This window comes from Arachis stenosperma, chromosome 3, assembly GCF_014773155.1.
Source record: "Arachis stenosperma cultivar V10309 chromosome 3, arast.V10309.gnm1.PFL2, whole genome shotgun sequence".
Taxonomy (NCBI): Eukaryota; Viridiplantae; Streptophyta; class Magnoliopsida; order Fabales; family Fabaceae; genus Arachis; species Arachis stenosperma.
In genome coordinates, this window is record NC_080379.1 from 4,084,915 (window position 1) to 4,101,119 (window position 16,205).

Consider the following 16,205-nt stretch of genomic DNA (forward strand, 5'->3'; position numbering starts at 1 on the left):
TTTAAAAAATTCACTCCAAATGCAAATAAAGCTAAGGAGGCAGAAAGAACAAAAGTTAGAGTGAAGGGGTGTCCCAGCAAAGCAGGAAAAGAGAGTAGAAAACACGACAGCTGTAGAGGATCAATGAGGTTGGTACTTGGTAGATATTACTTTATAAGCCACTTGAGCCACTAAACATCTTTGATGAACTAATTTATGCTAGCATTTCAGAAATGCAACTTCTGTGTCCACAACATTCTTCAATTAAGTCCCTAACTCGGTCATAACTTTTAATATAAAGGGGACTAGAGCAAGCATTTTTCCTGGCCAAGAGTCATCTCTCACAAGTCAAACTAAGATGGAAGACAGAACTATCTCAATTCTAACCAGCTGTGATCACTAAGGAATTTGTGTTCTATCGGTTTTGTCAATTGTAAGCAAAATGTGTCATGTATGCAACTGAAGCATCAATACTGATGAGCTCAACACCATCAAACAATTGAGATAAACAAAAATTTCTCACAACCAAAAGAAAAGAAAGAAAGAAAGAGCCAACTTTGATTAACTTCATTTACCTAAATTCAACTACCATAAACCATGACATCACTAGCCAACCTTGATTAACTTCATATTTTTTTTTTTATTTTGATAAAGTTGCATATCCACAAGAAACAGAAACAAAAGACAGAGGGTGTTGGGTTGGGGGGGGGGGGGGGGGGGGGAGTGATGTGGTTAACCACATCCATAGTTTATATCAGGTGTTGAAGCAACAGCCGAAAATGGAATTTCCACTCTCTCTTTCACAAGACATCGAGCTTCCCCATTTTCCGTCACCAAAATTCTACCAGGCGGACACTGAGTAATTGATCTATGCTTCACATTCTGGGCAGCAGATCTTTCATTCTCATCTTCTGTTCTTTGACGCCGGTCTTGTACATTGAATCGGACGCCTAACTTCCCCAGATTAGGCCCAAAGCCAGACACACTTAATATTGATACCACTCCAGCAACTGTAAGCATTGTTTTGGCTGCAGAAGTTATGAAATATCCCAACCCTTTTCTTAAACTTTTATCTTCATTTGCAGCATGATTTTGCTCCTTATCACCTAGGCTGTTTTTTGCCTCAATCATTGGATCGAGTGTGATTAACCCATTGCGACCGGACTTATTCACAGAAGGGATTTGCGACAGATACTCCTTGTCCAGAGACATGGAATATGGGGGGCGGCTTGGATACGGAGGGAGTAGCAGATCATTATTGGTTTCGACAGTTTCGCTAGCAAAAATGGAAGCTTCATGTATCACATCCAATTCCTTACCCTTGTACTCCTTCAGCTTATCGATTAACACCTTACGACTGCTCTCAATGTCAGCCAAGGCAGTTTCTCTTTCATATCGCTGCTGTTGTTGTAGAACCTGGAAATTGAACACAAAAATTAAGATTCCCAGACATTTTATCAACCATACATAGAACATTTTCCCAGAGAATAGGACAACCAACAAAATCTTACATAAACATAACCACCAAGACTAAAGCAATATCAAGATTATAAGTCAAACATACCAATAAGCTTCAACAATAATCTACATAGCACCTTATGAAAAAACTTCCAAACTAGAGTGTACACCTAGAATAATAAACTTGAATCTTGAAACTCAATTTCTAAACTCGATTAGGGTACCTAAACTGGGAAACTTGTATAACTGGTATAGCTAGCTTTATTCTTACAAACTGTAGCTAGCAGCATTGTAACAAATTCAAAATCTCAAACTTCCTCAGACCATAAAAAGAATAACAAAAAAAAAGGAAACTTTATCCAAAGAAAGAAATAAAGATAACCCATGTTTCTAATAAACGAACCATGACTCCCTTACAACTAGTAACCACAACTGAAAAACCCCAAATCAGAAACCCTATTGAAAAATATTCGATTTTTAACAGAAGAGTTTTGTGGGGTAACCTGCAAGGAAGCAAGCTGGGTCTCCAAGGTTTCGAGAGCATCGCAAATTTTGAGAAGCCTATCAGTAGCTTCGTCATCATCGTCGTCGGCGGCGGAAGGTGACGGGCCATTGAGAGTGGGAGGCGCGTGGTTAGATGTGGTGAAGGTGGCGGTGGCGGTGGCGGTGGCGGTGTGGATGCAATTGCTAATCTTCAATCTGAGTTCTGTAGCTCTGGCCAACACTAACCCTATTCCCTCTTCTTCCATTTCTATTTTCTCTCTCTCTCTTTCTTTGTGTTGTGGCTGTGACAGTGTGACCTAAGTTTCAATCAAAGGGGAGAAAAAAGAAAAGTGCCAAAAATACTCTCTTTCCTCTGTTCTTGTGTCGCTGTCTGAGTGGCAAGATTGTGAATTGTGAAGCTCACTCTTCACTCACCCAATTTGCCTTGGCTTCATAACAGTCATACAATTTGGAAACAGAATCCAACTTTTCCCTTTTCTCAAAATTCTCCCAAAGACAAAATATTAATTCCAATATCTTTCTTTTTTACCAAGAGGTAATATTTATGAAAGTAATTGTTGAATTTTTGCCCCAAAAAATTAGCTTTACAGTAAATAATATTTGTAGGCATTGGAAAGATTCATGGTAAAATTTAAGTATTTCCATTAATAAATAATAACAACAATAATAATTAATTAATACAAGGAATAGTGTATAGTGATGATATATGAAGGTTAGAAGGATGGGTAAAGCTTATGGTGAAATTTTATCAGGGAAAAGTTAGTCATAAGCAAAAACCAAAGGTGTGAAATTCCAATGCAGATTGTTGGGCAATGAGGCATTTGAGAGTGAGAGATGCTCTGGTGTACCATGATCATGTCCTTGCTATAAAATCTGGTTTGGCATCAAGCATTTTTACTTGTAATCAACTCATTCACAACTACTCGAACCATGGCTTTGTTCAAGAGGCACAGAAAGTGTTCGATGGAATGCATCAACGAAATGAATTCTCTTGGAATGCCATTATTATGGCCTACATAAAAGCACACAATTTGACTCGAGCACGATCACTTTTCGATTCTGCCTCCCACAAGGACTTGGTTGCTTACAATTCCATGTTGTCGGCTTATGTCGGCGCTGATGGTTATGAAACCGAGGCACTTGATTTCTTTGCTGCAATGCAATCTGCGCGCGACACGGTTGGGATTGATGAGATCACTTTGACAACCATGCTTAACTTGACTGCCAAGCTAGGCATGGCGTACCATGGGAAGCAAATACATTCATACATGGTGAAAACTGCAAATGATTCAAGCAAGTTTGCAACAAGCTCTCTTATTGACATGTACTCTAAATGTGGTTCTTTTCACGAAGCATGCAGCGTGCTTAGTGGTTGTGATGGGATGGTGGATTTGGTTTCAAAGAATGCAATGATTGCAGCTTGTTGTAGGGAAGGAGAGATGGACATGGCTTTGAATCTGTTTTGGAAAAATCATGAATTAAATAACATTGTATCCTGGAATACGTTGCTTGTAGGATATGCTCAGAATGGCTATATGGAGAAGGCACTTGCCTTGTTTGCCGAGATGATTGAAAATGGTATCGGCTGCGATGAACACACTTTGGCTAGTGTTTTGAGTACCTGCTCTGGTTTAAAGTGCTTGAAATTAGGCAACTGTGTTCATGCTTGGGTGTTGAGAAATGGTTGCATTTCAAATCAATTTATTAGCAGTGGCATTGTTGATCTCTACTGTAGGTGTGGGAATATTAGATATGCGGAGTTAGTCTATGCAGGAATTGGGATTGAGAATCCATTTGCAGTTTCTTCATTGATTACATGCTACTCATCTCAAGGTAACATGATAGAAGCTCAAAGGCTCTTCAATTCACTTACAGAAAGAAATTCTGTTGTCTGGACAGCTTTATTTTCAGGTTATGTCAAATCACAACAATGCGAGGCAGTCTTCAAACACTTCAGAGAGTATATATCTACAAAAGCTCTAGTTCCTCAAGCGATGATCATTATTCGTGTGCTTGGCGCATGTACAATGCAAGCAGCCCTTAGTTTGGGAAGGCAGATTCATGCTTACATCTTGAGAATGAGATTCCTTATGGATGAGAAATTGCTGGGTGCTTTGGTTGATATGTACTCAAAATGTGGGAATATTATGCATGCTGAGAAAATCTTTAGACTAGTTAACAACAGCAACAGAGATGCAATCTTGTATAATATTATGATAGCTGGTTATGCTCACCATGGGCTTGAAAATAAAGCTATTCAGCTTTTTGAGGAGATGTCGAAGAAAAGTGTCAAGCCTGATGCAATTACTTTTGTTGCACTCCTTTCGGCTTGTCGGCATTGTGGATTAGTAGAACTAGGAGAAAAGATTTTCATTTCCATGAAAGAAGAGTACAATGTAGTGCCTGATAATTACCACTATGCATGTATTGTTGATATGTATGGAAGGGCTAATCAACTAGAAAAGGCAGTAGAATTTATCAGGAAGATCCCTATACAGATAGATGCTACAATCTGGGGTGCATTTCTTAATGTTTGTCAAATGAGCAACAATACAGACCTTGTCAAACAGGCAGAAGAGAAACTGTTAAAGATTGATGTCGATAATGGGTCTCGGTATGTGCAATTGGCCAATCTTTATGCTGCCAAAGGGAAATGGGATGAGAAGGGAAGAATAAGAGAGAAAATGAGAGAAAAAGAGGCTAAGAAGGTTGCTGGTTGCAGTTGGATATATGTGGCAGATGGTATTCATGTATTCACTTCTGGTGATGCATCTCATACAAAAGGAGATCCAATATATGCAACTTGATTGTGCTTGAATGTAAATTTGTATTTACCATTCACAGAACTAGTAGCTAAAATATTATTTTGGAGGTCTATTTTTCAACAGAAGATTTGTCAAACTCGGTGATATTGTAGAGGACATAATTTTCCATTTTGTGATCATATGATCACATTTCAATGCGGCATGGTTGGAGAAACCATTGGATAAATGAATTTATTATATAGTCTTTACACGTATATGCATCTCAATTCATTGCCAATATCATCTTTACTGCATATTGTCCAAGGTATTTTAAGAAATAATCATTTTATTCTGTCACAGGAAATCTTGCAACTATGTAAACAGCAACATAGAATCATATGTTAGCAAAATGATTTAAAGTTTGACCGTCAAAGGAGCATGCAAACTTTTATGGAGACAGATATGTCAGAGTTTATTACTTTTGGATTGGAGCTTTTGTACACTTAGCTTTTGTCAAGGCAATTATTCATGACAAAAAGGTGGTGACCAACAGCTCATATTTGATTACTTAAGGATCATGAAGATGGATTAATGCTTAGTGCTTATGAAATTTTGTGATTTTGTTATTTGTATCATAGTAAGATCATAGAAATTTTAAGAGTAAATGGAATTATTTTTCAACAATTCTCCATACCTTCTTATGCTATTTGACCCAAAAGCTACAAAAATTTGCATTAGTATTTCTGGATGGCAATACAGATTTCTACTGAGTAGACATTCCAAAAAAAAAAAACTGAATTTGCGATTGATCCTGCAGCCATAGCAGATGTTGAGGCAAAGAATATACATCCATAAATTTGGAGAAAAAAAGGTCAATTCAACAATAGTATAATAGTCCAGGCTTCCATAGTTTTCAGATTGTAGCTTGCTATCCAATGGAAGATCATTCTCTGCTACAATCCCTTCCCTTGAAGTGTTGCCATTTAACTCAATATCCTCATAGACCCAAAGGCGAATTATTATTCACCAATTATGCAGAGTGGCAGACACGTTTCCTTCTTGCACATTACACCTGTGAGATTACTAACCTAGTTCCTTTGACAACAGATAATGGAAAGTGAAGTTATGAGGGGCTAATTCAATGCCTTTCCAGCTTGTTCTAGACTGAAACTCCCTAATGCTTTTCCTCTGAGAATCAGGTAAATAAGGCTTAACCATCTCCATCAAATCAAATGCTCCCAGACCTGAACTCTTCGCAAAAGACTCGACTATTTTCGGGACTACTATTTTCTGTTCCTTGGTTATGCTGGTAGTGGACAGAATGTATTCTTCTTTTGCAGATTCTAGCTCCTCAAGGACTCTCTTCGGTGTGTACACATGTAGCTGCCAAAATAACAACCAAGCCCAGATGAGATTCTAAGATGTCTTGTAGCTACATAAATGCAAGAATATGTTTTAAAATATATGTTTTCTTGAGTTATCATGTGAAGTGGGAAATAAGACCAAACATCAAGGTTTATGTTTATACTAGTTAAACAACTGCAACTAATACAGAAAGATCAGAAGTATACCGCAGGATCAGAATGGCTTCCCGAGCAAAGCGCAAATATTAACAAAGGTTCTGGACGACGTATGGCGAATCCTTTTCTTGCATCTCTAACCTTGGATTTTGTCTTTGATGGAAACCACAGCCGCAGCCACTGTTTAAAGAAAAAATAAAGTTAATTTCTGTGGTAAGATAACAAGAACAGGTCTCTAGTCTCTACAAAAACTAGTTTTCTTGCTAACATGAAATAAGAATACAGGTTCTAAGTACAAGTTTCCAGAATTTTTAGATTTACTTGTCCTGGACGAGGCAATCTGCACCCTAAAATGAAGTCTTGTATCTGGTCTAAGCTTATAGTATAACCCCCAATGTTATATGCAGCCTGAAATATTCACTAGCTTATGTTAGTGAGCATTAAAACTGAGTCAAATCCTTGCAGTGTTATGTGAGTGAACATCATACCTTAAGTACTGTAGACATTCTTTTAACATTATTGGCTGAAACTCCATATACTAATAAGGCCTGTGGAGAACAATGAAGCATAGGGTAAGATTTGGTTTAAGGGCTCAATACCATGCAATAATTAAAGCAGATTACATATGTAGAAATTTTACATGCATTGCTAATGCATTGTGCACATTAATCCAAAAGGCTAGCTTCTCTTCATGCCTCATGTTTCTAGGATTAACTTCGTCCAGCCGAGAAACAAGTGACCTGCAAGAGATTATAATGTCAGGTTTTTAACATTTATACTAGTTTTGCTTCTTCAGCTTTCATGGTAAAGCTTTTAAGTTTTAATGCATTGTTTCTGGGTGAAAACATGAATTTGAATTAAAGGATAAGAACTATAAGATGGCTCACCTGAATCTCCGTAGCATGTATTCAATCTCTTTTAGTTTCTGATCATCTGTACATAGTTGCTGAATCCTTACCATTGAGCAGTAAGGTTCACTAAATTCTTTTGATCCTTTGACATGGAAAGGGTTAGTGGAGTTCAAATTGAAGGAGGAACGCTTCTTCCACTGCGATCCCAACTTACTACTCTGGCTCTCTGAAGAAAGTTCATAACCAGATGATGAGAATGAAATGGAGGATGAAACATTTTTAAGACCAAGAGAAGGTGGCTCTGAAAGTTCACAATATATGGCAGATATGCACTTAATCATCTCTTCAGAAAGCCAATTCGGCGTCTCTGGAACATTATCAACATAGAAATTCCCCAGATGCTCTCCCAGGCTGGTTGAACTGGATTTAGCACACTGAGCTTGCTGTCGAAACAAAATGTTGAAGGCACATATTATAAACAGTTGCATATGAAAATACAACTACTACTATACTTTTATTTATCAAACTTACTTCTAGCATGGATAATGGCAGAGAATGGTAGTTGTCTAGAGTTTTGCTCTTAATGTGCTCAGGAGAAGCTTCAACTAAGCATACCGATCGCTGAGATAGTTCCGAGTGACATCGATGAACGCTAGAGCCTAAAACAGTATCAGGTACCAGCTGGTTGTAATATTCCTTGACCTCACAGTTAGTTGAATTATTATTACTGGGTGAAATGTTACTATATTGCATAACTGTAGCTTCCTTTTCTGAGGTAGCACCTTCAACAGTTCCTCTTTCAATGTCAGAAGCTGTTTCCAATCTTCTTTCCTTGGTTGATAGAGTTGTAATTTGTTGATCAAATCTTCTCCTATACAAAGATAGCAAGTGTTGTTCCAAATACACAACTTCTAATTCCAATATTCCAATCTCCTTAATCAGTTCTTTGGCAGCCTATAAGATAAATACAATTCATAGTCAGAAACAAGACCAAACAAATTTCAATCCATTTAGAGAGTTAAAAAAAAAATGTACCTTAGGTATTGAATTTTCTAATGTAGCATCCTGTGAATAAGGTAGGTAACATGCTTTCTCTAATGCACGCCTTATCACAAATTGTTGCTGTAATCGTTTTTGAAGCTGCAGAATCTTCAGAAATACACAAAAAGATAATGAATATATACATAGAAAAAAGACACATCATTCTTTGACTCAAATCTAAATAATATTTTTACCTCTTGAGTCAAAGAACTTTGAAGATCCATATTATGGTATTGCCTCTTCTTGGATTCAATGCTTTGCTTGAGTTCTCCCAGTTCCTTTACATGATAAAAAGGAAAGAAAACTTCATAACTGACATTCATTATTCTAAGATGCTCATAAAGATTTAAAGAGACAAAAAGAGAAATACCATTTTAGGGTGATAAGAAGGTTGAATGATGTTCTCTACTTGTTCTTCTTCCATGGCTCTATTTTTCATTGGCTCACTGCCAAATGGTATCAAAAAGTCAACAAGAGCAAGTTTAGACAAAGAAACATTATTAAAATTAACACTGCTGAAGATCACTGCAGAACTAATTCAAAGTTCAAACAAGTTGTTCATTGGGCCAGGTTTGGCATGCAGATAAAAACAATAATAGAACCTTCATTTCTAAAACTAACTGCTGATTATATTATATATATGTCCTAAGCCACATGACATCCAATATAAGAAACTATATACTGTCAGATTAATTTAGCATCATGTTCCTAAGAAACAGAAAGATTCTATAATTTAATTGATATCTTTTTGGTTTTTTACACTATTTCTCGTTCGACGGATAATTTATTATTGGTGGAAACTCAGATGCAGTCGACTTCACGTAAAGTTGATAACAGAGAGTCATTAGATGATATAATTGATTTGACTAAATTTTCATCTAACGACTCCCAACTATCAACTTCATGTGAAATCGATTGCATTTGAATTTTCGCCTTTATTATTAGTCATTTATTTATACAGACAATTGAACTAAGTACTTATCCAACCAGCTTTTAAGTTATAACTTAAGAAGATATAAAAGATAAAATATCATTTTAGCCCCCTAACTTTTTTTTATTTCCAAAAAAACCCTAATTTTTGGACGAATTTAAATTAAATAAAAAGAGAAAATGAAATGCACCGTTGGATTTGGCAGCTTCACTGAACCTCTAAACCCTAACTCGTCTTTCCGTTTTGCAAATCCCTCTTTCTCAATTTCATGAAAGAAACCCTAACAATCCCAATTTCCATGGCAAGATTCACATCCTTCTCATGGAGACCCTCAATCACAATCCCAATCCCAATCCCAATCCCAGTAGCAGGCCCTCTCTTTCGTCGCCGCAAGCAATTTTTCTCTGTCAAACCTCAATTTCTTCACTCTCCGAAACCACAACGACTCCTGGTATTTGCAGCGAACAACGAGAAGAAGGAAGAGGAGAATAACGAAGCCGTTAGGGAAGTGGAAGACAAAGAAGAACAAAAACCCAGTGGTTCCAATGGAGAAGAAGAAGATGAAAAGAAGAATTTCAGCAAAGAAAGAAGAACAATTTTCAGTTTGAGTTGGAATTCCCTTTTTGACCCTGACCCAGACAACGTGGTTGCGCTTGGGTTGACCGGGATTCTGACATGGGCGAGTGTTCAAGTTCTCTGGCAGCTGTTGTTCATCTCCTTCGCCATTCTTGTCGCTGCAATCAAGTACTCTTTCATTGCTGCTCTTCTTCTCTTCATTCTCATCACTCTTCTCTAAATTTACCTGCTTTAATTTGTTCTTTGATCCTATCATGTTCATATGCTACAGAGAATTAATTAATTAATTAATTAATTAATTGTGTATAGTTAATATTGATCTTGTTGTTAATGAAGAGTAGATTAATTGATCATTTCCACCATTGATATTGTACTAGGTAGGGTAGAGTAAGGTGAAAATTTTTGTCTTTTAATTCTGTAATTATTATTTTTGTTTGGTAAATTCCTCCAATAATTGACCTTTCTTAACGAAACGATCATGTTAAAATTTGTTGTAATGCTAAGGACTAGAACAGTACCAATGATTCAGAAATTAATGTGCTGGAAGACAGAAAATATGTGTCATTAGAGTAAAGGATACAACTTACTGAAAAAAGAAAGAACAGGAAAATCTTCAATGTTAATTTTCTATTTAAAAAAAACAAACAAAGTTAAAAATGAAAAATAATAACCTGATGGAGCGCTTGTGAGTGGAAACTGAAACAGTTGTTGTTGTTGTGGTGTTCATGAAGCTGAATTGCTTGAAACCAGAATGGTGCCACTTTATGTTGTGATGCATGTTTTTGGTGTCAGAATTTGGCATAAAAACCAATCAATGAATGCACCAAAACAACATTAAATGCTGCAGATACAAGGGACCAGATATTGACAAAGTATCATAACAGTGACAATGTGACATTGTCAAAATGGAAGATACCTCCAAACAACATTAATTCAAAGCATAGCTTTTGCTTACACCCAGCAGAGTCATGGAATGAGACTTCTCACAAGACTACTTCTTGAAAAGCTGAAACCAACTTTGGTGCTTATAAAATACCATATGGGATCTTAATTATTTATATGTCAAACACAGAAATTCACTTGTCCCTTAATAAGCAAATGGTGTCTTCAACCATAATTCTTAGAGGAAGACATTACAAGGGTATATTTGTGATGTCTGCTTTATCAATCTATGAATATATATGAAGCTCATAATATATAAGGCAAACACTCACATGAAGACAATTTTAGGTGAAAGTCGTTAAATAATTCAACATATTTGACTAGTACTGATATCTTGTAAAAGATATACAATATACAAGATAACTTTACTAGAATAGAATAGTTACTAGTATATAAATAACATTAGGAAAAATTTTAAGTGTATCGAAAACACCGGTATTCTAATTATTTTAATCGTTGATTTTTCAATTAATATATATTATATATTTTTTAAAATTTAAATCAACGGTTAAAACAACTGGAATACCAGTATTCTCGGTATATTTAAAACTCTTCCATTGTATTATTATTATTTTCTTTGGTATTTTGACTAGTGACATGAATGCTAACCCACCCCTTTTGAAGACTTTTTTTTGTCAAAGTTATGCCTTTTTCATTCCAATTAAAAGAAAACATTGGGATTACAAAAGAAAGAAATGACAAGAAACAAGAAGGCTAATAAACTGAGATTGAGATACATTCATGGCTTAGATTAGATTGTGCTATCAACAACAATCATGGAAATATATCACATGCATGTTTTAAAAGGGATATACCTACTTTATTTGAGGCTTTTATGCTGGTTAGTAGCTTTTTTATTAAAAGAAGCAAATCAGTAGTTTTTGGATTTCGTTTTATCTTTTGTAACAATGTTTTTGAAAGAAGAGAGAGCATTGACCATTTGATTAGTAGAAAGCGACAAAAAAGAGTGTGGTGACTAATATGATAGTTTCTTGTTGGAGAATGCAATAACATAATCATGGAGTCCCACTCGTGCAACCTGGTTCTTCTCTTTTTATTGCCATTCAAGGATCAAACTCCCATGTAATGCCACTTCACAACTCATCATTTGCTCCATCCCTTAGATTATGGTTAATTATGGTAGAGGATCGATTTAGTAAAGTTTTTATTTAAATTTTTAAAAGTATAAATATTTTATTTTGTATTTGTATTTTTTAGCTTTGACAAATTAGAAGTGTTTTTTTTTTAAACATTTATGAAAATATTTTTCAAACTTGTCTTTTAAAGTTAAAAAATCTAATAAAATCTTATGTATTGATGAATACTAAAGTATAATAAGACACTTAATAATAATAGTTAGAACTTGGCAAGTTTTAATTTGACTTTATATTAAAGTATAATAAGACTCTTGATTGTTAATTATTTATATAAAAACAAAGCTTACCTACTAATTAGACTACTTAGAACCTTTATCCTCCTACTACAATGGGAGGTGAAACCGTTGGCTTAATAACTTTACCACCTACTCTTAACCGGTTCGCATGGAAAGCTCACTACTCAGGCCAGTAAGCTAAGGCAGCAATAATTATTATTAGTTACTAATTTTGGCTAAAGATTTAAAATGATAAATAAACAAAAGGGTAATGCTTATAAAGTGTTCTTCAAATTTGTTAACAACAAAAATACAGTCAATATTTTACAAGCATGACCAAAAGACCTTAATATTTTACAAGCATGACCAAAAGATCTTAATATTTGCATTCTTAAATCAAGTATTGCATATTCGAATTTCGTCTTGTGTATACGGTAACTTATTAGTCCGAAACAAACCTTAATAGAACTCAAATTGGCAAAGAATTAATTCTTGACTTATTAGGTCGGGAAATACTACAAAAAAAAAAAAAACATTTGTATTCTTAAAATTTGGTGTTTTTTTTATGTTTTTTAAACTTTTTTGTTAATGACAAAACATATTTAAAAACTGAAAAAGATTTAGAGATTGAACTTTTGTCCAATTTTTTACATGCACATTTTGAATTGTTATTTAAATATTTTCACAAAATTTTAAATCATGCTCAAACAGTTTGTCAAATACAAAAATCATCTCTATTTATAAAAAAAATACTTTTAATAATTTTTATCGCATTTTAAATGTATTTTTATCGAGTTAACAAATTTAAAAGATATTGTTATCAATTTTATAATTCAGATACATATTTAATAGTTTACTCTAAACAAAAATAAAAAGGATGTTCATAATTATAAAAATTTATGGTTTATTTTATAAGTATCTCAAGATAAATAAAAAGAATTTATTATGATACCATCTTTTTTATATAAGAGTATTGGCACAGAGAAAAAAATTAAGTCAGTTTTATTTTCAAATAGAAATATTCTTTCTTTTCTTTTTAAACAGATTTTTTTCAATATTTTATATTTTAATTATAAAATAATTACCTAACAACACATAATGATTTTAAATACAAAGAAAATTTATCATAATATAAGAAAATATGGTAATATTTGCACCATATATTATATATAGAATTATAGTGTTAACCTAAAGGCATGACCCCTCCACCATATGATGCTAGGAATTGAAGAAGAAAATATATTAAGATTGGTGACAAGTTATGAAAAGGGAGACGCACTTAAAAGGAAAAAGAAAAGCATATAGCCTCAAAAGGGCTGAAAGGTTTATTTGTCAAAGTTAAGAAGCAGTGTTATTACTTATTAGATTGTTATGAAATGACTGGTTTTGGTGGGATGTCCTTTATCTATCTAATTTCATGGGAGATAGATAGCAAAGATATTTGGATACAACTAATTCTTCCATGCATTGTCAATGCCTTTGGTTTGGTGGGAGAAAAAAAGAAAAAAGTTTCTTGCCTTTTGTGTCATTAATATTGGAGAGGGTGCCATACATGTAGGGATATAAATTAAAGTAAGTAACACATAAAATAATGTGTCTACTGTTTATGTGTATTGTAAATACAGACATGGGTAGCATAATTGATATTTATTTTATTAATAATCTGGTTATGTGCATATATCGACATAATTACATTCGGCAAAAGAAATGCTTGTTCAACACACATGCATAACCATCATTTTAATACTTTGCTTCAAAATGTTATTCATTCACTATTCACTCTCCATGCATAAATGATGAAGTGAATGACAAAAGAAATTAACAATATAGTCATACACACACAATAGATATATGTATGAATTCAATTTTGATGCACTGTTAGTTTAAAATAGTTTTACACGTATATCTAATTACGTAATGTTATATTAATAAAATAACTATTTTTTTATATTAACCGCGTGAATAATCATCCAAAAGATTGTGATTGTTAAATTGTGTAAAATGCTTTACACTTTTTTTACTGTCAGAACATCAAAATTAACTCTATCTATATATACGATAATGCTAATTAAAAAAATAAAAAAATCATAACTTATCTTATTTAATATTTATTAATTATAATAAATTATGGCTGATTTTAACTAATTTTATTTGTTAATAAATATTTCCTATATATATATATTCACTATTCTCTAATTAAGTTAGACTTTAATTTGCTGATGATAATCTTGCATTTCTATTAGTATTTCCTCATGTTGGGATGGTGCCATAAAAAAATTGGTGCGAGTCAAAAGCCAATGAATTTGGATATTTTAAATTTTAGATTTTTATTTTAGAGAATAAAATAAAATTTTTTATTATAAATATTATTTCTATGAAATAAATAGTGATAGATCATATTTTATTCTCTAAAGTAAAATTTAAAATTTAGAGAATTTAAATCCAAAGCCAATAGTTAACACATGAAATACTTCAATTATGTAGCATGCAAATTGATTTTTAATTAAAAGAGGAAACTGACAGACATACTTGTGATTTTAATTACACAAACCAGCAGGACACAGGCTTACTTCTATTTAACAATCCAAAACAGACAAATATTCTACTAATTTCAAAACCTTAGAAACAGTGCAACATAACCCTAACTAAGATATTATTATTAGGCTCGGCTATAATAAAATAATTTTAGCTAGTGTATATTGAAAACTATTATTAGTAAAAAAATTTCATTTTTTTTAATTTATAATTTTAACATATATTTTAAAAGCATAATAATAGGTACCAGTATAAAAAACTGGAAGGTCAATTAGAACTTACAAAATAGGAACGAAAATTGAGGCACAAGATAGAGGGCAGGGTTTAGAGTATTGGATTTTGAGGTTTGTTATAGAGGCACAAACATCAATATGATAATTTATTACATTAGTCATTAATACGTAAAGAGTGTCATTTCATTAATGAGTTTGAGTAACTGCACCTTTCATAATTCATAGTATTAGAATCAATGCATTCATGCATGTTGGGGTTTGTAACATTTTACTATATAGCCATAAACCATGCATGTCAGACGGGGAGCGAAGTTTCTTTCAACAAAACAGAATCTTTGTGTTGAGATTGATGCCACTGAAAGGAAACTTTAAAATATTCCTGACAATTATTTTAAAAGACAATAAAGATAATAAAATTTTTGAAAAAAAAAATATTAATTTGGCTTCTAAGTTTTATTTTTATTGGACGGATTAATTCTTATGTAAAAAAAGTCAATATTATTTTTTTTGGCACAAGGCTAATCAATTCTGAGAAAATTATCAGAAATTAAATTAGGTATTTTTTTTTTGACCTCGTTATCCTTTTAAAATAATTGTTAGGGTCAGATGGGATATTCACTCTGCCACTAATAAAAGTGTGTTTGTGTGAGACATAAAAGCAATAAAACATACAAACTCAAAATCTTTGCATATATAATATACGAAAATATTTGATAATAAAAAAAATAAATTAAAATTAAAATTTTTTATTTAATATTTATTAATTATTAAAATTAATAAATATAAAATAAAATAAAATTTAACTATATTTTATCTTTTAATATTAATGCATAATATAAAATTCAATTTAGTTACTGAATATTAATTCAATAATTATTTTAGTTTTTAGTTAATCATAGTTAGCCGCAAGTATTTTGATAATTAAATTGATAAATGTTATGAAAAAAGTTAGAGACTAAAACCGAATATATTTAAACCAATAAGCCATATCTCAAATGACATAATTTTTTTATCTTTATCTAGAGATCTCGAATTTAAATCACATTTTTAATTTAAAAAAAAACGAATATGTTTAAAATTTAAGGATCAAAGTAATTATGTTTAAATTTTCTATTTTTTTTCTCTTGAAAAATAACATAATATATAATGTAGGTTTTGTTTAATAACACCGTAAAACGCAAAAAATATTGAAAAAATAATTTTTTTTATAAGTTTAATACATTATATATAAAAAAGTAAAAAGGAAATTATCATTATCTCCGTTAAGTTCTCTAAAAATATGTTTTAGCTAAATTCTATAATATATTATAGTATTTATTATCAAATTAAGATTTTTCTATATGAAAACAAGTTAAAATGAATTTTTCTTTTTAATAAGCAACAGGCATAAAAGTCCAAAGACTTAGCTTCTACTTCTCCATAGTTTAAGAATTCATAATTAATCCTTGAAAGTTTAAACTCTTTGTTTTTCGAAAAAACATAAATCACTACTCATACATAATCGGTGATACGATATTTG

At 32.6% G+C, this 16,205-nt stretch overlaps 4 protein-coding genes across 6 annotated transcripts; 2 read left to right on the plus strand and 2 right to left on the minus strand.

Moving 5' to 3' along the window:
* Positions 1-674: 674 nt before the first annotated feature.
* LOC130969083 (plastid division protein PDV2) lies at positions 675-2,374 on the minus strand. The gene is made up of 2 exons (XM_057894663.1): positions 1,941-2,374; positions 675-1,395 (listed from the first exon to the last, which is right to left on the minus strand). The coding sequence occupies exons 1-2, from the start codon at positions 2,184-2,186 to the stop codon at positions 712-714; spliced, it is 930 nt and encodes a 309-aa protein (XP_057750646.1). The 5' UTR covers positions 2,187-2,374; the 3' UTR covers positions 675-711.
* A 320-nt stretch (positions 2,375-2,694) lies between these two features.
* LOC130970860 (putative pentatricopeptide repeat-containing protein At3g18840) lies at positions 2,695-4,851 on the plus strand. Its single transcript, XM_057897064.1, has one exon. It carries the CDS (start codon positions 2,754-2,756, stop codon positions 4,746-4,748), a length of 1,995 nt encoding a protein of 664 aa, XP_057753047.1. The 5' UTR covers positions 2,695-2,753; the 3' UTR covers positions 4,749-4,851.
* A 526-nt stretch (positions 4,852-5,377) lies between these two features.
* On the minus strand, positions 5,378-10,718 carry LOC130970477 (uncharacterized). 3 transcript variants are annotated; one of them, XM_057896573.1, is made up of 12 exons: positions 10,521-10,717; positions 10,276-10,364; positions 8,468-8,543; positions 8,292-8,375; positions 8,092-8,205; positions 7,588-8,010; positions 7,093-7,499; positions 6,846-6,945; positions 6,694-6,753; positions 6,527-6,613; positions 6,257-6,385; positions 5,378-6,068 (listed from the first exon to the last, which is right to left on the minus strand). In XM_057896573.1, exons 2-12 carry the CDS (start codon positions 10,329-10,331, stop codon positions 5,769-5,771), a joined length of 1,836 nt encoding a protein of 611 aa, XP_057752556.1. In that variant the 5' UTR covers positions 10,332-10,364; positions 10,521-10,717; the 3' UTR covers positions 5,378-5,768. The 3 variants fall into 3 exon arrangements, with proteins under 3 accessions (XP_057752556.1, XP_057752555.1, XP_057752557.1); XM_057896572.1 differs by having other exon boundaries at positions 10,276-10,718; XM_057896574.1 differs by lacking the exons at positions 10,276-10,364; positions 10,521-10,717 and adding an exon at positions 9,219-9,443.
* Positions 9,297-9,824, plus strand: LOC130970479 (uncharacterized). Its single transcript, XM_057896575.1, has one exon. It carries the CDS (start codon positions 9,297-9,299, stop codon positions 9,822-9,824), a length of 528 nt encoding a protein of 175 aa, XP_057752558.1.
* Positions 10,719-16,205: the final 5,487 nt, after the last annotated feature.